Source organism: Rhinatrema bivittatum, chromosome 1, assembly GCF_901001135.1.
Source record: "Rhinatrema bivittatum chromosome 1, aRhiBiv1.1, whole genome shotgun sequence".
NCBI lineage: Eukaryota > Metazoa > Chordata > Amphibia > Gymnophiona > Rhinatrematidae > Rhinatrema > Rhinatrema bivittatum.
This window is the reverse complement of record NC_042615.1, coordinates 407342412-407367271: the sequence shown is the minus strand read 5'-3', so window position 1 is coordinate 407367271 and position 24860 is coordinate 407342412. Positions and strand designations below refer to the sequence as shown.

General features: G+C 44.9%; 1 protein-coding gene across 1 annotated transcript in view; it reads left to right on the top strand.

The window, feature by feature from the left end:
• DNAH6 (dynein axonemal heavy chain 6) overlaps nt 1-24860 on the top strand; it is a 3261518-nt gene that overhangs the window by 2664868 nt on the left and 571790 nt on the right. The window contains 1 exon segment of the mRNA XM_029602297.1: nt 23735-23892. Coding sequence (XP_029458157.1) covers nt 23735-23892 — 158 coding nt within the window.

The following is a 24860-nucleotide window of genomic DNA, read 5'->3' as shown; positions in this document are numbered from 1 at the left end:
AATGCAACCCACAAGGCATGATTCTACCCAGTTCCTCTGCCTCCTATTCTCCAAATGCAACCTGCGAAATATGACTCCACTGAGTTCCACTGCCTCCTTTTCCCCAAATTCAACCTCTGAGGCATGACTCCACTTAGTTTCTCTGCCTCCTTTCCCCCAATTGCAACCTGTGTGGCATATCTCCACTCAGTTACTCTGCCTTCTTTTCCCCAGAATCCACATCGGAGGCATCCCCTCCACTGACTTTCCTTACCTGCTTCACCCCAGTTGTTGAGGAGAAGCAGGCAGGGGAAGACAATGGAGTCAAGCCTCAGGAGTTATGTATGCAAAATACCTCTGAGGCATGACTCTACTGAGATGCTCTGCCTCTTTTTAAAACTCCACCACTGAAGAATAACTTATCGTTTATCAGCCTGTCTTAATCCAACCCTAATGGCATGCCATTTTCAAACAATTACCACTGTGGCGTGACCCTTTCAGCTGCGGCATGACATTTTCAAATCCTTGCAACTGTGGCCTGACACTTAGAGTTGTGACATTCCATATTGCAATCCTAATCACTGTGGCCTAACACTTACAGCTGTGGCATGCCATATTCCAACCATTACCACCGAGGCCTGTCACTTACAGCTATGGCATTCCATTTTCAAGCCATAACTACTGTTGCCTGACACAGCTGCAGCATGACATTTTTGAACCATAACCATTCTTGTCTGACAATTATAGTGTCAGAAACCTGTTGGAAATCTGTTAACAAAGCTCTGTGGTGAAAGGTGGGAGTTAGCAATCTGTCAGAAAGCTCTATTGTTAAAGCTGATAGTTATGGGTGGATCCTTGGACCAGTGGCAGGTGACCACGCCCTCGGGGGAAATCCCGAGAGGGACCACTGGTCAGGCTTAGTGTAGAGACAGACACACACTAGTTCTTTTATTAGACAATATAGTAAACCACCAGAGGTGGCAGTAGTGAGCTGGAAGCTCCCGGCTGGGCTGCAGTCCCTCAGGTATTGGAACAGCAATCCCAGGGTGGCTGAGCTGTAAAGAAACTAAGAGAGTGAGTATTTATGTATTTATTTAAAAACTTTTCTATACCATCGTTTAGTGATATACCATCACAACAGTTTACAGATAGGCACGTAAATAAGTTTGGATTGGTTTCTAAATTATCTAGTAGGTGCCAATAAATTTTGGTTACATGATTCAAATAATATTGCTATGTGGAATGTGGATTGGAAATTCCATCAAACTTGAGATATACTGTACTTTTCTTAAACTAATACTTAAGTATGCGAAAAAATAATAAAGAAAGAATATATGTTATTTTCGTGAATTTTAACTGTGTTTTGGAGTTCTTTTTCTCGTTCATTAGTATTACTTACTCCCCACTCTCATTTTGAAAAGCTTTTTTGAAGAGCCATGTTTTTAAACTTTTTTTGAAGAGTTTTAGATCTCTCATTAATCTTATTTCAAGTGGCATAGTGTTCCATAATGTTGGACCAGCTAAGGATAATGCTCTCTCTCTCACTTGGGTCAGTTTAGCTGTCTTTACAGAGGGTATGGTTAGTAGAACTTTATTGGCTGATCTGAGATTTCTCTGGGGGACATGTAGTCGTAGTGCAGTGTTTAGCCAATCGGTATTTTCTTCATTGATTATTGAGTAGGCAACATATGCAGAGTTCTGGAACAAGTCCTTGATGGTAACACTCACACAATAGTCTCTTGAGGCAGCCCAGGAGTTGGTATGCATTAGGCCCTTGAGGAGCGAGTACCTGGACCCAGGGAAAGCTCTGAAAGATAGATGGAAACTGACTGATGTTGAAGCAGCGATGACTTCTTAGCAGAAGTGGTATTCAGGAGCAAGCCAAGAACGTGGGCCCTCGAGGAGCGAGTACCGTTTCCGAACTGCGACCTGAAATGAAAAAGAGAGAGCGAGGCCCCCGAGGAGCGGGTACTTCTAGTGAAGTCCGAGGAGGCAGAGTAGCTAGGTTTGTGGAGAGCGAATCCCATCCGCAACGATACCCGGAGGTAGCGAAACCCTTGCTAACTCATCTTGTTAGCGAAAACTGAGACCTTAAATATCTGGAGCTGGTGATGTCATCTCAGGGGGATGCCCCTGAGGTTCGCGCCAACGCTGGTACATCAGTCGGGCCACGCGCACGCGCCCTTAGGCATCTGGACAACATGGCAGCTTGCAGCGTCAAGCTGGTCCGGGAATGCAGGAGGAGGATGGCCAGAAGACACCGCAGCAGTCAGCCTTCCATCAACCCCGGAGGGAGTCACCAATGAGGTAAGGTGGGCGGAGCAGAGACGTCAGGCAGCGACAGACACAACATATAGCTGCATCATGCCATTTTCATAGTATTACCACTATGGCCTGACACAGCTGTGGCATGACATGTTCCAATCATTACCATTGAGGCCTGTAATTATAGCTATGGCATGCCAGTTTCCAACTATTACCACTGAGGCTTGTCACTGCATGCCATACTTCAACCTTTACCACTCTGGTAAAGTAATAGTAATGGTTGGAGTATGCAGCAAGCCATACTCCAACCATTACTATTGTGGCCTGATATTTCTAGCTGCAGCATGGCATACCCAACCATATATAAGAACATGCCATACTGGGTCAGACCAAGGGTCCATCAAGCCCAGCATCCTGTTTCCAACAGTGGCCAATCTAGGCCATAAGAACCTGGCAAGTACCCAAAAACTAAGTCTATTCCATGCTACTGTTGCTAGTAATAGCAGTGGCTATTTTCCAAGTCAACTTAATTAATAGCAGGTAATGGACTTCTCCTCCAAGAACTTATCCAATCCTTTTTTAAACACAGCTACACTAAATGCACTAACCACATTCTCTGGCAACAAATTCCAGAGATTTTAAACACCTCTATCATATCCCCCCTCAGCCATCTCTTCTCCAAGCTGAAAAGTCCTAACCTCTTTAGTCTTTCCTCATAGGGGAGCTTTTCCATTCCCCTTATCATTTTGGTTGCCCTTCTCTGTACCTTCTCCATCACAACTATATCTTTTTTGAGATGCGGTGACCAGAATTGTACACAGTATTCAAGGTGCGGTCTCACCATGGCGTGATACAGAGGCATTATGAGATTTTCTGTTCTATTCACCATTCTCTTTCTAATAATTCCCAACATTCTGTTTGCTTATTTGACTGCCGCAGCACACTGAACCAATGATTTCAATGTGTTATCCACTATGACGCCTAGATCTCTTTCTTGGGTGGTAGCTACTAATATGGAATCTAACATTGTGTAACTATAGCATGGGTTATTTTTCCCTATATGCATCACCTTGCACTTATCCACATTAAATTTCATCTGCCATTTGAATGCCCAATTTTCCAGTCTCAGAAGATCTTCCTGCAATTTATCACAATCTGCTTGTGATTTAACTACTCTGAACAATTTTGTTTTATCTGCAAATTTGATTACCTCACTTGTCATATTTCTTTCCAGATCATTTATAAATATATTGAAAAGTACCGGTCCCAATACAGATCCCTGAGGATCATGTGAATCAATTATTTACTCTTTCAGATAAGAGAAAGACTAGGGGGCACTCCTTGAAGTTAGCATGTGGCACATAATCGGAGAAAGTTCTTTTTCAATCAATGCATAATTAAACTTTGGAATTTGTTGCCAGAGGATATGATTAGTGCAGTTAGTGTAGCTGTGTTTAAAAAAGAATTGTATTAGTTCTTGGGGGAGAAGTCCATTACCTGCTATTAATTAAGTTGACTTAGAGCAGCCTTTCTCAACCGGTGTGTCGTGACACACCAGTGTGTCGCCAAGCACGGCTGGTATGTCGCGTGCTCCCGGTCTCTCCCGCTGCTCTTTCTTCCCTGCTGCCGTTGCCGCCGGGCTATCAGCATGTTCAAGCCCAGTGGGAACGGCAGCAGTGCTAAAGGAAGCTGTGGCACCCTCGGCTGGCCTTTTCTTCTTCACGCGCCTGCCCCCCCCCATGACCCGGAACAGGAAGTGAATCGCGGTGCGCGGGAAGGAGAAAGGCCGTGCCGCGTGATAAAGTAGCAGCAGCGGCTGCAGCATCGGCTCCCGAGCAATTGAAGCAGCCGGGGATCAAGAAAGTAGATAGCAGCTTGAGCCTCCCGCGACCGATGGGATTCTACTTTCTTGGCCTGCGGGGGCTGGAGGTGGAGGCTGCCGCAGCTACCATTTGTGCTCGGGAGGGGGGGGGGGGGGGAGAGGAAGTGAGTGAGAGAAAGAGAGAGAAGCAGCCAGCCAGCCTGTGTGTAAGTGAATGTATTTGATTGAGAGCATGTGTGTGATTGAGAGAAACTGGTCAGAGAGCTGATGTGTGTGTATACGTGAGAGACAATGAAAGTGACTGCTCAGGGAGATGACTTATGTGTATGTGAGAGTGTGAGACATTATTCAGGGAGGTGACTGATGTGTGTGTGTGAGAGAGAAAAAGCATGGAATTGAGAAATCTGGGTATGGGAGAAAGCATGGGAGTAAGAAGCCTGGTGTTGTGGGGGTGTTTGTGAAAGAAAACGTGGGAGTGAGAAGCCTGATTATGTGAGAGAGAACATGGGAGTGGGAAGCCTGTGTGTGTGTGCATGCATGAGAAAGAGACTGGTTGGTAAGGTGACGGTGTGTGTGAGAGAAAGAGACTGGTGTGTGTGAATGTGAGAGAAAGAACGTGATTCAGGGAATGAGAAGCCTGTGCACATGGAGAGTGAGCATGGAAATGAGAGAGAGAGATTGGTGTGTGTGTGTGTGTGTAACAGAGAGAAAGTGATTATGGGAATGAGAAGCCTGTGCATGTGAAGAGAGTGAGCATGGGAGTGAGAAACCTAGGTGTGTGTGAGACACAGCATGGGAGGGAGAAGCCTGTATATGTAAGACAGAACAAGGAAGTGGGAAGCCTGTGTGTGTGTGTGTGTGTGTGTGTGTGTGTGTGTGTGTATTTATTTATTTATTTATTTATTTAACACTTTTCTATACCGACCTTCATGAAAAAATTTCATATCAGATCGGTTTACATGTAACAAAGGGTATAACTTAAACAAGAACAATTCACTAGAAGCGGAAGTTACATATAACAAGGGTAGTTAACTTGGAGGCTAGGCTAGTCAGAGGTATAGGACAGTATAACTGAAGAGAACTAGAAAAGGCAATGAAACAAAAGAAACGGCGGCTTAATTATAATGTCTAAACATAGCGGGGCGTTATGTATGCATGAGAGAGGTCAGGTGACTGGTGTGTGTGTGTGTGAGAGAGAGAAAGAAAGTGATTATGGGAATGAGAAGCCTGTGCATGTGAAGAGTGAACATGGGAGTGAGAAACCTGGGTGTGTGTGAGACACAGCATTGGAGTGAGAAACCTGTATATCTGAAAGAGAACATGGGAGTGGGAAGCCTGTGTGTGTGTGTGTGTATGCATGAGAGAGATCAGGTGACTGGTGTGTGTTTGTGTGTATGTGTGTGTGTGTGAGAGAAAGAAAGTGATTACGGGAATGAGAAGCCTCTGCATGTGGAGAGAACAAGCATAGGCGTGAGAGACTGGTTCGTGTGTGTGACGCAGAGAAAGTGATTATGAGAGTGAAAAGCCTGTATATGTAAGTAGAACACGGGAGTAGGAAGCCTGTGTGTGTGTATGGCATGAGAGAAACTGTTCAGGAAGGTGACTGGTGTGTGTGTCAAAGACTGTTTGGGAGATGATTGGTGTGTTAGAGACAGAAACTGGTCATGGGGTGTGTGTGACTGGTATGGTGTGTGTGACTGGTATGGTGTGTGTGTGACTGGTATGGTGTGTGTGTGAGAGACATGGGCACTAAGGAAGAAGACCATGAGTATAGAGCTTAGCTTCTACTGCTGCTTCTGGTGTGTGCCACGGCCTGCATGGAAGGGGAGTAGGAGAGCTGCTGGAGGGGGTAAGTAAAAGTGGCTTTTATGTTTATTTTTCTTGATTGACTGCCATTTTAATTATTTAATATTACGTGATGTGTCTGCTTTTTTTAAATATTTTATTGGTGTTTGGAGAATTTTTAATAGTTTTTATGAGTTTTTAATTGTTGGATGTTTTTCTGTTTATAGCTGTTTTGAAACATTTATTTTGCTTATTGGTATAGTTTTACAATTATTTTTGTGTGGGGATCTATAGCTGCTTGCTAGATCTGTTTTTAGGGCCAGATTTAATATTTGTAGTATTGCCTTTTCATAGACAGGGTTGCTCTTGTTTAATGAGCAACCCTATCTATGAGTGTATTCCATAATACAGGTGTAACTGTGTGCGGATTAGTTTATGTGCATTACTACAGATCCTAGGAGTATGTTAGGTCGGTTCTGTGTGTGTTACCGAGATGAGATATTTTACTAGCATGTAAGCGTTTGTATCAGTCTTATTTGTTGTGTTTTCTCAAGAGGACATACATTGGTGGTAAACTGCTGTCTTTTTATAAGTAGGGCTATTGAGCCTGGAAGTAGAAGTAGTTTGAGTTGCTGTTACTGAGATGACACCAGAACCAAAATGTCTTTTTTGTAGGGTGAGTTGTATGGGGAATGTCATAATTTTGCTTTACATCCATTATTGTGGGTCAGGGGGGTTCCCGTGGATGCAAACTGTACTTTTACATCTAGCCCCGTGACGATGATGGATCAGTGTGTCATGCATGTGAGAACCATCTGTCAGGTGTGTCCCGACAGAAAAAAGGTTGAGAACCACTGACTTAGAGAATAGCCACTGCTATTATTAGTAACAGTAGCATGGGATAAACTTAGTTTTTGGGTACTTGCCAGGTTCTTATGGCCTGGTTGGCCACTGTTGGAAACAGGATGCTGGGCTTGATGGGCTCTGATCCAGTATGGCATGTTCTTATGGCATATAGCAGCAATGCCGAAAATAAGACCCGTTCGGCCACACTAAAGCCGTTTGATCAGACTAAAGCTTTGTATTTGCTTGATAATCAAATATTAAGGTTGTAGGATCAACTGAATAAAAAAATGTTCTTGTTGCTTCCAGAGACTCCGTTTTATAAAATAAAGAAAAGAAAGTATAAAAATGTTGGTACAGTAAAATTTAATTGGGAAGGATAGATGCTCATCACAAAAATAGGAGGTTTTTCTGACTTGTGATTTTGCCCTCAATGAGGATTCAATTACATTTGGCATCTAAAGTCTTTTCCTCCTTGAAACAAAAAAAGCTATTTTGTGAGTGCAATGTGTTTTAAACTTTAGAGGAGCAAATTATTCTTGGGTATTGTTCATTGTTGCACCATTAGCTTCATTGCATTTTGGATATATCTTTAAGGAGGTTAACATACAGGCCAATGCAATAAGGTATGTTCAGCTGAATGCACAGTTTTACCCATACTTGAATGCACATTTTGTTGATCATAAGCTTTACTACCGATGTAGGAAAGAGTTTTACACTCAAAGAATGTGCATTCAAAAATGTGTGGGCAGCCTAGCGCCATCATATGGAAATTCCATGCTAATGAGGACTTTAACCATTACTCCTCCATGCAGAGAGATGCGTTACCTTAACTCTGATTTTCTTAGCGTTGGATATTTTACTCCTAGTCAGGATTGTGAAAAGTTTCCAGTGCTTAACAAGCCAATTGTTTCTGTGCTGCTTTGTGCTACTTACAGTGCTATGGCTAAAAGTTTCAAATTATCATTTCCCCTTCCCGCTCTCCTGCAGTAGGGCAAACTTAAGCCCTTGAGGGAGCCGGTGGTGTGGAAGCAGGAGCACCACTTTAGAAGTTTTTCACGTATCTGCTCAATTGATAATGGTTTCCCATGTAGACAGGTCAGGAGGTGTTATGGGTGGCAGACCAATGACTTTTCACAGTCCTCCACTCAGTTTCAAGTGAAACTTTTCCTGGAGCTTCAACGAGTAAAATTATAGGGTGGGGAAGGATAGAGAAGCTTGCCTTCCCTGCCATCTGATGTTCACAGTCCTCCTCTTCCTCCTTTCCTGAAGGTTGATAAATAGACCACTTTAGCTTTCTTTGAGGCCTTCATGTGGAGGGATGGACAGATTGGGCAGCGAAAAAAAAGGAAAAAATGAGTCATCATAGTTGATATACCACTGAAATCATCAACTCAATGAGCTGTGGTGTTCAAAAAAGCAAAAAATGTTAGGGATTATTAGGAAGGGAATGGCAAATAAAATATGTTCGGGCTTGTGGACCCTTGGCCGAAGAGAGGATGGTATACCTTCCGGACGGTCCGTAGGCTCTCTCGTCGGGTGGCGAGGCAGGACAGGAGGTAGGAGCAGTCGACCCTTGGCGCTGGAGGCTGAGGTGAACACGGAGGCGATGAGGAGTCGGGACGAGGTGCTGTGTCTTCACCACTGGTGGTCTGCGGTCCCCCCAGGAGGAGCCCGTAGGGACCCGACCGCTGGGACTTAGGTGGACCTCGAGAGGTCAGGCAACGGTGCAAAGGCCAACTGGAGCTTCGCCCTGGAAGCCCACAGTCCCCCCAGGAGGAGCCCGTAGGGACCCGGGCCGCTGGGACTTAGGTGGGCCCTTGGAGACAGAGTCTTGAAGAAGTCCTAGGTCGAATACTAGAGGGTCAACGCTCACCAGTCCAAAGTCGAGTGCCAGAGAATCGCCGCTTGCCAAGCCAAGGTCAGGAACCAGAGAATCACCGTCAGCCAATCCAAAGTCAGGAACCAGAGAATCACCGTCAGTCAATCCGAAGTCAGGAACCAGAGAATCACCGTAAGCCAATCCGAAGTCAGGAATCAGAGAATCAAGACGAAACAGGAACCAGCGTCCAAGCACCAGGAACTCACCGAAGCAAGGAGACTAGACAGCGGAGGAACATTGCCAAGTCACTGGATGAGCAGAGGAAGCTGCCTTTTATACTTCCCCTGCCCTGGCTAATAGAGAACAGGTGAGGTCATTTAAAGGGATGAGTCCCTTTAATTCTGTGGAGGGGGCGTGGCCTAGTGCTGAAGCATGGCAGCGGCCATCTTGGATTTCCCCAGTGGAGGAGAGATGCAGCTGGGGGAAGCAGGACGGCTTCCCCTGCAACGGGCAACACGGGCCCGAGTCAGAGCCCTCCCCCGGGGCTTTCATGGCACTGAGAGTCAGGTAGGGGGACGCGGTTGTGGGGTGCCACGGCCGCGGAGCACAACACATATATTTCCAGTATGGAGTACATGTCTGTATCCAAGCTGAAACTCCTTATTATGGCCTCTGTGAATACACTTTTTGCTAGTTTGTGCAAACTCACCACACTTTTACTGCAAATGGGTCAATGATACTCGTTCATGCACAATGATTCTGTATAGCAACTTGCAGGAAACAGAGCCATGTGCATGTCACACCATAGAATACTGTCATTTCATGTACGTGCAATTACAGAACATGTGGCCAAATTTAGGATGTTCTGAAAACCACTGAGCTTCACACAAGTATATGGAGCAGCAGAAGCTGCTGTCACGGCCATTAAGGAGGCACCATGATGTGTTAGGCCTCCAATGTGTTCCCTGGTTGACATTGCTGTGTAATGAGTTTGTGCTGGCCAGGCCCTCACATATACCACCTGTAGAATGAAAGGTTGTCATTGTAGCTGCAAGTCACAGAAGACGATGATATTGAGGCTTCATTTATCTCAGCCTAGTTAAGATGCACGTGAGTCGGTATACCTCATTAGCCACAATGACCTTATATGATCCAGCCATATGCATATGACAGTGATGTCATTGGTTAGAGACAGAAGTAATGGCCCTAAAATGTATACATGTATGATCCTTTCCTTTCTGCTGAAAGAGATGAGAGCTGTCATTGTGCTATGACTGATTAAGTGAATGGTGTACACTACTTTGCCCACTGCTGTTACTTCACTATCCAGCAAGTGCTTAGTCACATTGCGGTTAATGCTTACCACACGTAGAGCACATCATCAGTGGCAATAGCCTGCTGTTATGCAGATCAATAGTGAGACATTTGGATGCACGCATTGTATCCCTGGCTGTCCTTTAGGGGTGCATGTTTTCGGAAAGGGAAAGGGAAACTCAATGCACAGTGCTGTCACTAACACACCCATTACTATAAAGATCACCAAAGCGGTAAGGGAATAAATAAAAGGTTACATGTCTCCTGCGTGCTGTATTGTGGGCAGGTGTGCTGAATGGCTTGAAAGTCCATGCTGCAATTTAAATGACATGTAAGGTCTTGCCCCACTCTGCCAACCTCCATTCTGTCGACAAGTATGTATGTGGTTCATGAACCCAGTACTCTGTCCATGGTGAATTACAGAACCACAGGGGCAGTAGTTATCCTACAGTGCTTGCACCGGAAGCATGTGACCCTGTAACGTGATTACAGTGGGACGTCTCATTGTGTGTGTATGCGAGAGATGCAGCCATGATGCCATTCACGGCATATGGTCATAAACAGCCATAACAGACATGCCTATTTTACCAAGGGAAAGGGGCTGTAATGATTGTCACTCACATGTACACATGTTCACATACAGAGTCTACCATTTATTAGATGTACGCTGTTATGGGCCATCAGCTAACATTTAGAGGAGCGGCCACAAGAATGTTTTGACTGAGCACACTCAGTAAGTCTTGCAAGTAGCATTACACAGATAAGGTGTTCCCAGTACAGGGACTTCTACCTATAGTCCGCCATACTTCCCCTGCTGGGGGAAAGGAGAGTCCCATGCCTTTGTTAAAAGTATGTCTGTATAAGGTGCTAGCGAAGCTCGCTGCCACTGACTGTGTTCTCCTGGAGTCGTGCACGCACTCATGGGGAATCAGGTCTGAGATCAGGATGTATAGGCATTGGTATTCCATGGCGAACAGCCACATTATGGAAAACACAGCACAGCAAAATAATCCCTGCAGCTTTGGGGGGAGCATACATTAAAGCCCCCCCCCCATCTTGTCCAAACATCGAAAGCGGCTTTTCAGAAGGCCGAAGGTACGTTCTATGACTGAGCGTGTGGCAGATAAAGCATCATTCTATCTCATCTGTTGCGGCATGTGAGGCTGGAGTATGAGGATCATAAGCCATAGCCTGCATCCATACCCTGAGTCTCCTGTAGCAATGACAGATGTAAGCCATTGCACCTCACTATCTTTGTGTCAGATGTTACTACATCACCACTAAAACCTGTAGCACTATACAACATCAGCTGTCCCTTTTTTGAGTTTTTATACCAAATTATGGCTACTACATTTTTCCGTTGGCTACTGCAGGTGTGATGCTATTTGGAGGTATAGCATGACTGGCCCTCATAACCACCCTAATGTTACCGGTGTGTATCTGCATGTTCACCTTCCTGACTATCATTCATGCTTCGAAACCTGTGCTATGAGGTTAGGCTGTCATGGCTCTAGGACATATGTGCTCTGCATTAAGTTCTCTGTAGCTTACCTTTACAAAATACATACATGGGTAACAAGGCAGGCAGCGACCTGCACAGCTGAATGATTGAGGGACAAGGCTCTGACGAGGATCCTATACCTCAGGATCTCAGGGAGACCTCAGGAAAAGAGCAGAGCTAACATCACGGTGCCAGCTATGGGCACCACTCACCGTTGACAATGACATGAACCCTTGCAAGAGTAGATAAGTGGAGGAGGCCAACTAGTGAAATCAAGGTAAGAAATGTATACAACATATAGGCCGCTTCATATTATCCATTCCATGCGTTGGGAGAAACAGCATTTTGGCAGGCCAGAGTAACATGTTGGAAGATCGACCCATTTGGACACAGTAAGTTGGATTATGAAGCATACAGGCCTGGTATGATGGCAGCGTTTGTGTCTAACCTGACAGGCCTAAGCATCCCATTTGGGTGGCATGATACACATACACATAGACTAAGATGGTATATATTTGGAAAAGTGTCTCTTACCTACAAGCCAACCTTCACCATACATGCCGGCCTCAAAATTTTGAAAGAGAACAGATTGCCTCAGTATAAAGGAATCTTGTGCTGCTCCCGGGAACCTTGCCATCACATCAAGGATCCACATTCCAGCATCACAGACCACTTGCATGTTGAGGGATTGGAAGAGCTTTCTGTTGCGGTACACCTCCTCCCTTTCACGTGGTGGAATGATGGCCACATGAGTGCAGTCAATAGCTCCAATGACATTAGGAAAGTGAGCAAAAGCATAGAAACCTCGCTTCAAGTCCATCAAGTCCTGCCTGTTGCGAGGAAAGTATATGTATCGAGGCATATGGACTATTACAGTTTATATGACCTAGTCCAGACTTCGTGAAAATGTGCTTTGGGATATCCCACTAACAACAGCTACTGTGGATTGGAAGGAGCTGCTTGCGGTAAAATGCAGGGTGGCCAAGAGTTTGGTGAGGCCGGGAACAGCACAGGACCTTCTGAAGACCACCTCATATGTCTTCATATAATTCCAGGATAGCATGAGAGCTGAGACGATACCTGGTAATCACAATGTCCTCTGCCATACCCAGCAATGAAGTTCGTGGAAGAAAGATCCGCTCCCTGTACCTGCGGCGATGTCGCAGCAGACCCCGTACCAACGGTGCTGCTACTTCCCTCACATGTCTTGCAAGGGGCCTTGTCCCAGGTCATGGTTGACCTTGACCCACATCCTGGGATCTGCGGTGGGCCTGCTCAGCCATGAAGTGGGCTTGTGAAGTGCATTTGGTACTTTGCTGATGTTGTAGGGAACATTGACCTTCTAAGAACAGTCCTTTTTATTGGTCCAGAATGGCTTAGTAGGTGTGTGGTGATTGCTTGCCGTTTTTTTTCGCGTACGATACACGCTGCGATAATACCTCAGGGTGTGATACGTGCGATAATACAGCACAGTGCGATACATGCAGCGATACAGCCTAACGCAACGGAAAAAGGCGTAGTTATTGGGCGCATTATAAGCCGTGAAAAGAGCGATAAGACCTTTCTACTTTACATTTGTCTTGCCCCAACTCCACCCCCTTGAATACTTAATTTAAAATATGCATGTGCGATAACGGCTTTTTGCATATTGGAAAATAGCCTCCTTAGCTGGATATTACTTAGCCGGCTAAGGGGGTCATTTTTCAAAATGCGGTAAGGCGTTTTCGCATGCGTTAAGGGCTTATCGCATGTGAAAAGCCCCGTTAACGCATGCGAAAATGTGTTTACTGCATGCGATCGCACCATATCGTATGGTGCGATGCAAATTCCAAAAATAGGGGGAGTTAGGGGCGGAGAGTGGGCTGGGTTAGCCTGTGTGCGAAGAGCTATTGCACAGCTATAACACCAATTTTAACTACACCTCTTTCAAATGTGTTAGCTGCCATGACTGTGCGGTAAGGTTTCATTGCCATGTCTCCTGTAAGTTCAATTTCAGCTGAATTGAGAGAGAGAGAGAGAGAGAGAGAGAGAGAGAGAGAGAGAGAGAGAGAGAGAGAGAGAGAGAGAGACTGGCCATAATATCATAGCCCATAGGCAGGTATTTGTATCCCTATGGTAGGCCCACCTAGTAACTCGAGGTGGGGATTAGGTAAGAGAGTAGGGGGTTAGGGACCACTTTGACATTCTATGTGACCAACGATGAGTGAGTTTCCTCACTCCGAAGGCCAGCAAATCTTCACAAGAGACCACTGTTCTGTTCGTTGGTGTCACATAGAATGTCAAAGTGGTCCCTAACCCCCTATACTCTTACCTAATCCCCACCTCGAGTTACTAGGTGGGCCTACCATAGGGATACAAATACCTGCCTATGGGCCATGATATTATGGCCAGTCTCTCTCTCTCTCTCTCTTTGGATCATTAAAAATGGTCCCCCAGTGGTTGAATGCAGGAAATACAACAGGTCTGGCACTTATTGCAGAATCTGAAATGGTATTGCAATTTGCACTAACTTAGCTCTTTGCACAGGTAATTAGTGCAAATTGCTATATTAGCATAATACACACCCCTTTTGCTATCGCATGCGGTACTTACCGCATTTTGATAAATCCACCCCTAAGTTACAAGCTAAATATCTGCGTATATCTTTCTACTTAGCTAGATTAGTTATATCCGGCTAAGTTTGACCTGCTCTATGGCTAATCTAACTTATCTGATTAACTTAATCAGATAAGAGCGCTGCCCTGATCTGCCCACTGCCAGACTAAAAAGTGACTGGCTAAAAGATAGCTAGATAAGTGACTTATCTGGCTATCTAGCGGTTGCTGATATTCAGCGGACTGCTAGATAGTCGGATAAGTTCTAATTAACTGGCTATCGAGGGCTGAATGCACTTTCAATATCGGTGCCAAGTTCCCTGATATGGAGAGTGGGGAATATTTTGTCCTTATTAGTTTTACTAATGGACAATTATTTGATATGTCTGCTGTTTTGAAATGTTTTATTGGTGTTTTGTTAATTTTTTAAAGATGTTATGAGTTTTTAACTATGGGATATTCAATATTCAAAGTCATTTAGATGGATCTCACAAATTATCCATCTAAACTTATCCATGTAACTCACAAGTTATTCATCTACAATTTATCCATCTAACTCATGTTATCCATCTAACTCCAAGTTATCCATTTAAATGTTTAGTTTTGAATATTGACCTCCATATCTTTTGAAATATTTATTGTTTTGATTAGTATAGTTTTACTATACTGATTGATGTTTTAATATTGATGTTTTTGTCTGATGCTTTATGAGGAATGGCTCTGTTTGTTTTTTCCATTGTTGCACTGCATACAGAGTCAGACTTGTGGTTTCCAATTCAATTTTTGTCTACAGGTTTCTGTTTATAGTTTATGGTCACTTTATTCTGTATTTGGTGAGGGTCTACATGTTCTATATATGTGATTGAGTTTAGGTATTCTGCTTCCATGTAGTTTCTGTGTAGGAATGTATAGCACCCTGGTTTGTTCTGTTTTCTTAAATGGTAGACAAGAAGAAATTTAAGGCAGAATTAAAAACATGGCTATTTCAATGCACTTACAAAGAAAATGAGTAGCAGGCGATTGCACGAGCATAATCTTTTTAAATATTTAATATTTAGTTTATGCTGATATGGTATTTTATGTTTTAGATGTGTTTAGCAACTACTTGTTGGGAATAGTAAAGTAATAAGTTTTATTATTTTTAACTATATTTTAACAGCTAAATTTATATGCATGTTCTCTTTTTAAATATTTTGGCTGTTATCACTATTTATTGAATGTTTTATTGTATTTCTTTAATGTATTATGATTGTGAACCGTTGTGAAGGCTATGCCGATGTGACAGTATATAAAAAACAATAAACCATAAGTGGAGTTATATTGATGTTTTAGGGCCTGGTATAATATTTGAATTTAATATTTCTAGCTATATGAGGTTGAGTCAAGATGGCAGCATATTAGAGGCTTTATTTGGCTGCTCTGCCCTACCTTCAGTTTCTTTATTGAATTTCATCAGAAATGCCTTCTAAATCTAAGGGTAGAATAAGGGTTTATTCTCCTCAAACCCTTTACCCTATGGGTTAATAGCTGATTACTTCTTACACCTACTCACCAAGGGGTAGATTTTAAAATGTGCGCGCGGGAGTAAATTTGTTCGCGCAACCCAGCGAAAACAAATCTACTCCTGATTTTATAACATGCGCGCTGCCACGCACATGTTATAAAATACAGGGTCGGCGCACGCAAGGCTGCGCAAAATCAGCAGCCTGCGCATGCCGAGCTGCGCAGCCATTGTCCGTTCCCTCTGGCCCCCCCACCTTCCCCTCCCTTCCTCTATCTAACCCACCCCTCAGCCCTAACTAATTCCCCCCGCTTAATTTTCTTTTTTTTTTTTAAATTCTTTATTTATCATTTTCCACTTACAAAAAAACTAAACATTTTTGCAGATTTGAAAAGCAGAGTTAAACATTCCACAAATTCAAAAAGCAAGGAAAAAAAGCCCTAAGCTGTTAGGAAATATTATACTCTAATATCCATAAATCAATAATTTCTATTAGGGCTCCTGAAATTTATGAGAGTACATCCTACTCAAAGAATATATAAACCATAAAGAAATACAGGCACGCTGCAACGAATCATTTACATTTCATTGTGCACTGGGTGTAGATGTAACTGGTTTCCTGGCATCAATAAAAATCCTTAACTGTTCTGAGGAAAAAAAATATAAAAGTTTCCCCCCTCTCTTCAGCACACATTTACAAGGAAATCTAAGCATATAGGAAAAACCTAATTCAAGAACCTCCTGACGAAGGGCTAAAAAACCCTTACGTCTGGCTTGTGTAGATGCGGCCAAGTTGGGTTGATCTTAACATTCGCATTCAGATATGAAATAGGAAAATTCCTGAAATACTTTTTCATTACATTTTGTAAATCTGACGAGGAAATAAAAGATACTAGGAGCGTTGCACTTTCTAATATTTCTATGGCAGAGTTTTCAATTATTTCAGTTAAATTTTCTTGCCAATTCTGGCCAGTAGTTGTTACTGCTGACTTGGGAATGAAATAACACTTGTTAATAGATGGCAGTTCCTCTTGAGTAAATCCTAAGGTTTCTTCCATAAATTTTTTCAAAGTAGTATAAGGAGTCTCCCCAATAACTGTGGGGAAATTCAGTATACGCAAAGGGGTAGATTTTCAAATAGCGCGAATTGGCCTACTTTTGCTGGCGCATCAGGCGCAAGCAAAAGTAAGCTGGATTTTAGTAGATACGCGCGGAGCCGCGCGTATCTGCTAAAAACCTGGATCGGCGCGCGCAAGGCTATTGATTTTGTATAGCCGGCGCGCGCCGAGCCGCGCAGCCTACCCCCGTTCCCTCCGAGGCCGCTCCGAAATCGGAGCGGCCTCAGAGGGAACTTCCTTTTGCCCTCCCCTCACCTTCCCCTCCCTTCCCCTACCTAACCCACCCACCCGGCCCTGTCTAAGCCCCCCCCTTACCTTTGTCGGGGGATTTACGCCTCCCTCTGGGAGGCGTAAATCCCCGTGCGCCAGCGGGCCTCTTGCGTGCTGGGACGCGACCTGGGGGCGGGTACGGAGGGCACGGCCACGCCCCCGGACCGCCCCGGGCCGTAGCCACGCCCACGTACCCGCCCCCAAAACGCTGCCGACACGCCCCGAAAACGCCGCTGCGCTCGGTCCCGCCCCGACACGCCCCCCTCCGAACACCCCGGGACTTACGCGAGTCCCGGGGCTCTGCGCGCGCCGGTAGGCCTATTTAAAATAGGCTCACCGGCGAGCAGGGCTCTGAAAATCCGCCCCAAATTTAATTGCCTAGCTTTATTTTCAAGTGTCTCAATCCTTTTTGCCAAAATTTCTCTGTCTCTAACCACAGCTGTTTTAAAATCTGCATTCCCAGCATCTTTATCTTCCAGTTGAGTAACTTTAAGAGACAAAGCACTTATTTGAGTTTGTATTTGTAAATTAGAAGCAGTATTCTGTAATGTTGAATGCTCCATTTTTGCATTTAAAGTATTTAAAGCTGAACTGACTCCAGCCATCATATCCCATAGCACTGCAAGAGTGACTACTTGAGGCTTCTCGGGGACCACCAAAGGTACAAATTCGGGGGCTCCTCCACTGGGAATAGGCAGCGAAATTCCCACGGGTTCGACCCCTACTATACCTGGAACCAGCCTGGTCACTGTTTCCCCACTGCAACTCCGAGGTCCGGGATTCCCCATTTCTGTTAATCCAGCTTCACCCGAAGCCTCGGGCATTGATGTTCCGTCTGCACTTGACCCGGAAGAGGTCCCCTCATATTGCGGTCCGGGCTGCAACTCCTCCCCGGTCCTCTGAGTCGGTGCTTGCCTTAGATCAGGACTCAGGGATAGTTTCTCCGCCGGCACAGGCGACACTCTCTCCCCGCCTGGTACATCGGGATCCTCACTCCCTGGAGTTTTCGTTGTGGATTGGAGAAAGTTAGTGATTTCACACTGAATCGCCAATGAAGGTGAGGAAACTGCAGGGAAAACCCTTATTTTCCCTTTCTTTTTAGGAGGCATTTCGAAAAGTAGGTAAAACGACAGAGCTCTGAAAATCACTGCTTCCTCCGTCCCTCAGCGTGCCGCCATCTTGGAGCCCCTCCGCTTAATTTTCTTTCACAAGTTACGCCTGCCAGCTGCCGGACCAGCCCCCGGACCGGAACATGGCGCGCCTGCCAGCTGCCGGCACGCCATGTTCCGGTCTGGGGGCTGGTTCGGAGGCTGGGACCATGCCCCCGGAATGCCCCTGGGCCAGAACCAAGCTCGCGGCCCCGCCCTCGGAACGCCTCCAATGACACGCCGGCCGCGACGCCCCCCGACATGCCCCCCCCAGGAAAGCCCCGGTACCTACGCGTGTCCCGGGGCTTGTCCCTATGCAAGATAGGCTCGGCGCGTGCAGGGGGTGGAAGGGGCAGCTTTTCGGGGGTTACGTGCGTATTTTAAGCGCGTAACCCTTTGAAAATCTGCCTCCAAATGTGCAGCAAGGAGATGAGGATCCTGGTGCCAGCAACAGTGAAGAAGCATGGTGGGCATCTGCAGAGGAAGCGTCCCTGAGCCACTTGATCAAAGTCCTCCTATGGCAAAATGTCATGTTTTAACCAGCAACCCTATGGCACTTAGGAGGGGGCTTGCGAGATGCCCGTGTCAGTACTGCAAGGCTTGGAGCTGCTACCAGAAGACTGTTAGGGTGAGAGTTTGGATCCTTTTCTGCCTCTCCCCTTGACCTCTCCATTCTCAGTCTGGTCAGCTTTCACTGTGTTTTCGCTATTTTTTGAACTTTTCCTGGAAGATTTGTTACCAGCACACAGTGAGTCTTATCCAACTCCTGTACATTGAAAGGTTGTGACTTTAGATTCTCTTTGGGAATTGATAGCAGGCTTTGGGAATTCTTTCAGTGCCTGTTCCTCTAAGATTGATATTCTTTCCTCTAAATTGAGTAGATGAGTGAAAAATATGATGGACAAATAACTAATATCAATAATAAAGTCTCTACAATGGAATCTGATAAAGGATATGCATGCTTTTAAAACTGTAACTAAGGATCATAATGCATTGTCCAGAAGGATTGAACAATTTGAGAACCATACCAGATTTTTAAATCTACATTTCCAACTTTCCAATGGTCTTAGGGGAAAACCCTGATACCATTTAAAAAAAAAAGTGTTATGGGAGGCCTCTGTTTAGTGGATCCTTGGGCCGACCTGCTGGAGACTGGGAAAGGTGGTCACTGTCTCTAATGAATAGCAGGCTGGGAGGCAGATGTTCAGGCAGGACATAGATGCTCTTCACCCTGGAAGCTGGTACTCCCCCGGGAGGAGCCCGTAGGAGCCCAACCGCTGGGACTTAGGCGGGTTGTGGCTCAGGACAGGTAACTGGAACCAGACTAGCAGGATTCGGGTACTGGAACCAGGCAAGAACTGTAGCAGGATTCGGGTACTGGAACCAGGAAGAAACAGTAGCAGGCAGGCTGGAACCAAGCAGGTACTGTAGCAGGCAGGAACCAAGCAGGTACTGTAGCAAGGACGGAACGACGAAGCAAAGCGAGTCACTCCGGGACACAGTGCAACAGGAAACCGGGAGGCTAACCCATTGCAAGGCAAAGACTGGATGACCGCGGCCGGCTTATCAAGGCCGCGACGTCTGACGTCAGGAGTTGGGCGGAGTCACCACTGGCGGGAAACGGCCTAGAAAAGCGCCCAAGTGGCGCGCACGCACGCCTAGGAGCCAGGCGTCCATGAGAGTCCTCGCAACGGCGCAGCCCCAGTGGGGACGCCGCCAAACAGGCCGCAAACCAGGCCTCGGGAAGCGGAAGCAGGTCCGGGAGCCTGGAGGTAAGGGCCTGGCCGCGGTGCTCGTGGCCAGAACCTCAACAAAAAGTACTTTTTAGAAGTACTAAAATTCTAACCTGACTAATTGCCATCTATAAATAAATTGTTCTTTCTTCCTTTGGTTCCTTTTGGAAATTTCAAACTCAATCTGCATTTTTTTTTCCTAATTTGAATAATATTCTTGAGAGTTCATAACCTGAAATTTTTGAATGTTCTGCTTTGTTAGTTTCCTTTATATCATCTCAGGATGGGGGTATTCTTTCATTTAGACAAGAGGCTATTTCATTAGAATGTTCTTTTATCCTTGGATATCCCTGTAAATGTTTTATATAGTATGATAATGATTGTTTTATTTTTTTTTGTTCCTGAGCAATAAAGAGCATTTCTCAATTCCAAGACGCCTCTAACCTCTTCCCCAGTGTCAATTTACAGTTGGCCATAAACATTTCACAGTTGTAACATGGTGTGCTAGTTTTCTACAATTTCTTTAGTATAATCTCCTTTTTTTTTACCTGATTCCCTCTATAAAGTAATTTAATTTTGGATGAAAGTATATATAACTATTTCTGATTTTTGTTATAATCTCTTTATTATTATTATTATTACTACTATTATTATCTTATATCATTATCTTTGTATTTCCAAGCAAAGTTAATTCTTTGTATATTTTATAAAATTACGATAAATAAAAAGTTTAAAAATATATTTGTATTATGAATTCTATTTAATTATTTGTTATATGAATTAGGTTTGTGATATTGCATTTTACTGTGTTTTTTATATTTTTGTAAACTGCTTTGAACATTCCCATTGAGTTCAATAAGGTGGAATACAAATCCAAATAGAAAAAAATAGAAAAATAAATTGGTACCATTTTTGGCAGTAGAAATACCAAGAAATGCAACGGCAAGACAACTGAATTACAGTCACTTTATTAGAGACTAGCAGTACACGGCCACGCGTTGCAGTGGCAGAGTCAGGTTCTTTACCCTCCCTCCCCCTTCCCCTTGCTCATTTACCTCAGTCACTCATCCTCCTCCCCCTTGGTCACTCACCCCCCCTTCCCTCCCCTGTCCCCACTCCAACTCTCTCCCCTCACACCCCTCATTCTCCTTCCCCTCACTGTCACCTCCCCCCGCCTACTGCCTACCCTTTAGATCAGAAAACTTTTGTCTTTCTATTTCTGTGGGAACCCCCCCCCCCCCTCAATCCCAACCCTTTAAATCAAATAATAACCCCCCACCCTCCTGCCCCCTCCCAAGACCTGGGAAATTAAAATTGTTGGTGCTACCTGTGGTCTGTCCCTGTGCGTCTGTGCGCATTATCTAGCCAAATAGAGGAGTGCCTAACCAAATTTGCACTTCCAAATTTGTTTTGTGGTCTGGGGAGGGCTATTTTGGTGCGTTCCCGAGATCGTGCAAGTTTAGTGTATGTATTTGTGTGTGAACCTCCCCCTTCCCCCAAAAAACAACTCTATGAGAAACGTTCTCTTAAACTAACCACCCCACACTCTCCTGCCCCCACCCCCCCCCCCAGCCATGCAAAAAACAGTAGCCCACCCCTCTGCCCCCCCCCCAGAGTTGCTGAATGAATGAAACCTGCCCTCCCCTCGTGACCCCTCCCCAAGATGTTCGCAATAAATTCATCACCACCTCCCACCCTCCAGCCCCCCCCGAGACCTGATAAAAATGTCAGTCGGTGGAGCGGGCGTTCAGGAGCAGTCCGGGAACGATGTAATGGCGTTGGTCCGTCGGCTGCGAGCACTGAAACGGGTTCCGACGGCCCTTTGCCCTTACTATGTCAGTGGGGTGGAGCAATGGCAGCGGTAGGTCCTCTGACATAGTAAGGGCAAAGGTCCGCTGGCTGCCAGTCCTGAAAATGGCGCCGAGGGGCCCTCGCCCTTACTATGTCACATGGGCTACTGCCGACATTGGTGTCCCCGAGTAGCATAGTAAGGGAAAGGGCCGTCGGCGCCATGTTGATTGCTGGCAGCCGACGGCCATAGTGCAGGAGATGTGTCCCGGACCGGTCCTGGCCCCCCGCTGGAGCCTCCCGGACTTCTGTCAGGTTTTGTGTGTGTTGTGAGGGCCTGGGAAGTAAATAAATTTGGTATGTGTGTGGGGGGTGTGAGGAGGGTGGTTTTGTGTGTGTTGGGAGGCTGCGGGAAGTAAATCAATTTGCATGTGTGTGGGGGGCGTGAGGAGGGTGGTGGGTGTATTTTACCTGTAAAGGAAATAGTTATCTTCCGGCGAAAAAAGTGCGCGAATGTGTTAAAATGGAAGTGAAATGTGGACCTGGACTGGCAAAATGATTAGTGTAGCGTGTGTTAGTGTAAGGTGTAACAGATGGCACTTACATTCAGCAGATGGCGCTGTTTTCTGGAAAAAAATTTTAAACCTATTGTACCTCTCACAGGTGTGACATATCTGTAATGTAAGTACAGAAGAACCTTCCTGTATGCGAAATGAAGGTTGTGTCCAAATTTGAAAGCAATCGGTTTGGTGGTTTCTGAGATTAGCGATTTTGTCTAAACTATTTAACATTTTTATTTATATATAGATGGACCCTCTAGAGCAGAGCTTTCCAAACTGTGTGTCGGGACACGTTAGTGTGTCGCCTGCAGTGTGCAGGTGTGTCGCGCAAGCCCGGTCAACTCTGACGCAAGTTTGGGCTTTTTTTTCTAGAGATTCACTTTTTTTTTTTCAGTTTATGGGTTGCTTATTATTGGGTGATTTTTGCTGTCAATCGCGTTTTTTGGGGGACTTGGTGGGTGGAACGAGCCTAGCTGCCCTTGCATTGGCTGCTGCTGCTGATGAGGCCTGGCCATGAGGAGTACTGACTGCAAGCAACAGTGTTTGGTGATCCTGGAAGGTTTTATGCACCATGGCAGGCTTGAACCCTGAAGGGAGTGAAGCACTTAACTGGCAACAATCAAAAAGAAGAGGTACATGAGTGTGGGGGCGAGACATGTACTGGGGGGAGAGAAATGAGTGTGTGGGGGGACAGACATGTACTGGGGGGGGAGATATGAGTGTGTGGGGGACAGACGTGCTGGGGGGAGAGAAATGAGTGTGTGGGGGACAGACGTGCTGGGGGGGAGAGAGATGAGTGTGGGGGGCCAGACAATTTGTTTTATTATTGTTACTCATAAATTATAACAATAACATGAACCTTGGAATATTATATATTTTTAATATAAATGAAAGGTTTTCATGAGATAGGTTGTGTCGTGAAACATTTTATTTATGTATATATTTAAGGAAACATACATAAATTGTCGAAATATGTTTCGTTCGTTTAACTTTTAACCTCTGGTTTGCTAGTAGACTGAATTACTGTGTCCCGAAATTATGTTTGTCTAAAAAGTGTGTCACCAACATGAAAAGTTTGGAAAGCTCTGCTCTAGAGAAGGATTGAGACACATTGACAGGGCAGTATGAGAAGACTGCATTGCCACTGTTTTCTTATTTTTAATCCAGCACTTTTCTCAAGTATTACATTATTTAGAAATTTTAAAAAACTGTCTTGCAAATAGATTCATAAATATTTAGTGGACTATTTTCAGCTCAAACTCCAAAACCCCACGTAGCTTGCAGGCCCATGAATACTTTATACCCATGGGCCTGGAAGCCAGTTTTGAAAGGAAAACTCCTCACTCCTTTCCTGGCAGGGGTCTACAGATGCTGAAGTTTCCACAGTTTCCAGGAGCAAATTCCCCACCAGGAAGTCTATGTGGAAGTTAAAAATAAACTCCCCACACATACTTTTCCAGGAGCAACTTAGCCCTAGCCCAAGCACCTCCTCTTTTCTCCAGACTATAAAGAGGGGCAATTGTCAAAGAGTTTTTTTCCATTTACCTGAAGAAATCCAGTTGCAAATTGCCCCCTTATTCTTCTGTTCCAAACTTTTCAGATGATAATGCAATAAAATAGTTTACTTGAAAAAAAATAATGCAACTAAAACAAATATTAAGTATGTACCTTTTTTGTAATGATTTTTGTAGGGCACATTGAAATTCAGATTAACCCCAGCTCTTGGGAAGGATATTCTTTTGATGGACGAAAGGAAAAAGAAGATAAAAGCACAGTGAACACTCAATGGAATATAAAACTGACAATGTTTCAGAAACTGATCCTTGTTAAATATTTAAGGGAAGAACAGGTGAGTTTTTATTTGAAAGGAAACTAAAATTATATTTATTTACTGCATATAAAAAACAGACACACCAAATTGAATGCATTATTTTCAAAAGAGTAAACCAAGAAGCAAAGTAATTTTGTTCAATATACTATTTTTCACTAAATAAAGAGGTTTTCTTCAAAAACAATTGTTTAAAATTGATATAATATAAAAGGCCTCTGTGCTCCTCTTTACATAATAACATATAGTAACATAGGGCCTCATTTTCTAAAGTATCGCAGGCCTGCGATACTTTAGAAAATCGCGCTAACGGGGGGGCGGGGGCCGAAGCGGGGGGGCGGTCCGGCAGCGATCGCACCACCGCGGTGCGATCGCTGCCGGCATCGCGCCCAATAACTACACCATAGAAGGTGTAGTTATTGGGCGCGAAATAGAGAGCGAAAAGGGCCTTACCTTTTCGCTTGGCGCGCTGTCCTCGCGAAGTCGACCCCGGTGACGCCCCCGACTCCTCCTCTTCCGGGGCCGACTCCGCCCCGATTTCAGTAGCGCAGACCTGCGCTACTTTCGCTAGCTATCGCAGGCTTGCGCTAACAGCGCAAGCCTGCGATAGCTTTGGAAAATGAGGCCCATAGTATTGTTGGCAGAAAAAGACCAAATGGCCCATCTAGTCTGCAAAGCAAGCTTCCCACGGCAGCAACTGCCACTCCATACAGGTTGTCCCATGTGTCTGTTAAGGTATGGGGGTAACCTGCTTTGTGCCGGTTATCCCCATACCTTATGTAAAGAATAGTATATTTACAAGCAAGACCGTCAAACCCATAACAAACTTACTGCAACATATTAAATGGTGAGCAGCCTTCCTGCTAATTCAGACAATGCTGCTTTAATGTTCTTTGCTTTTAGACTTGGCCATAGAAGCGTTATGCCCATTAGTACCCTCACTATAAAAGTTGGGGTCCAGAGTTGGCTCTCTTCAGAATCCAATACAC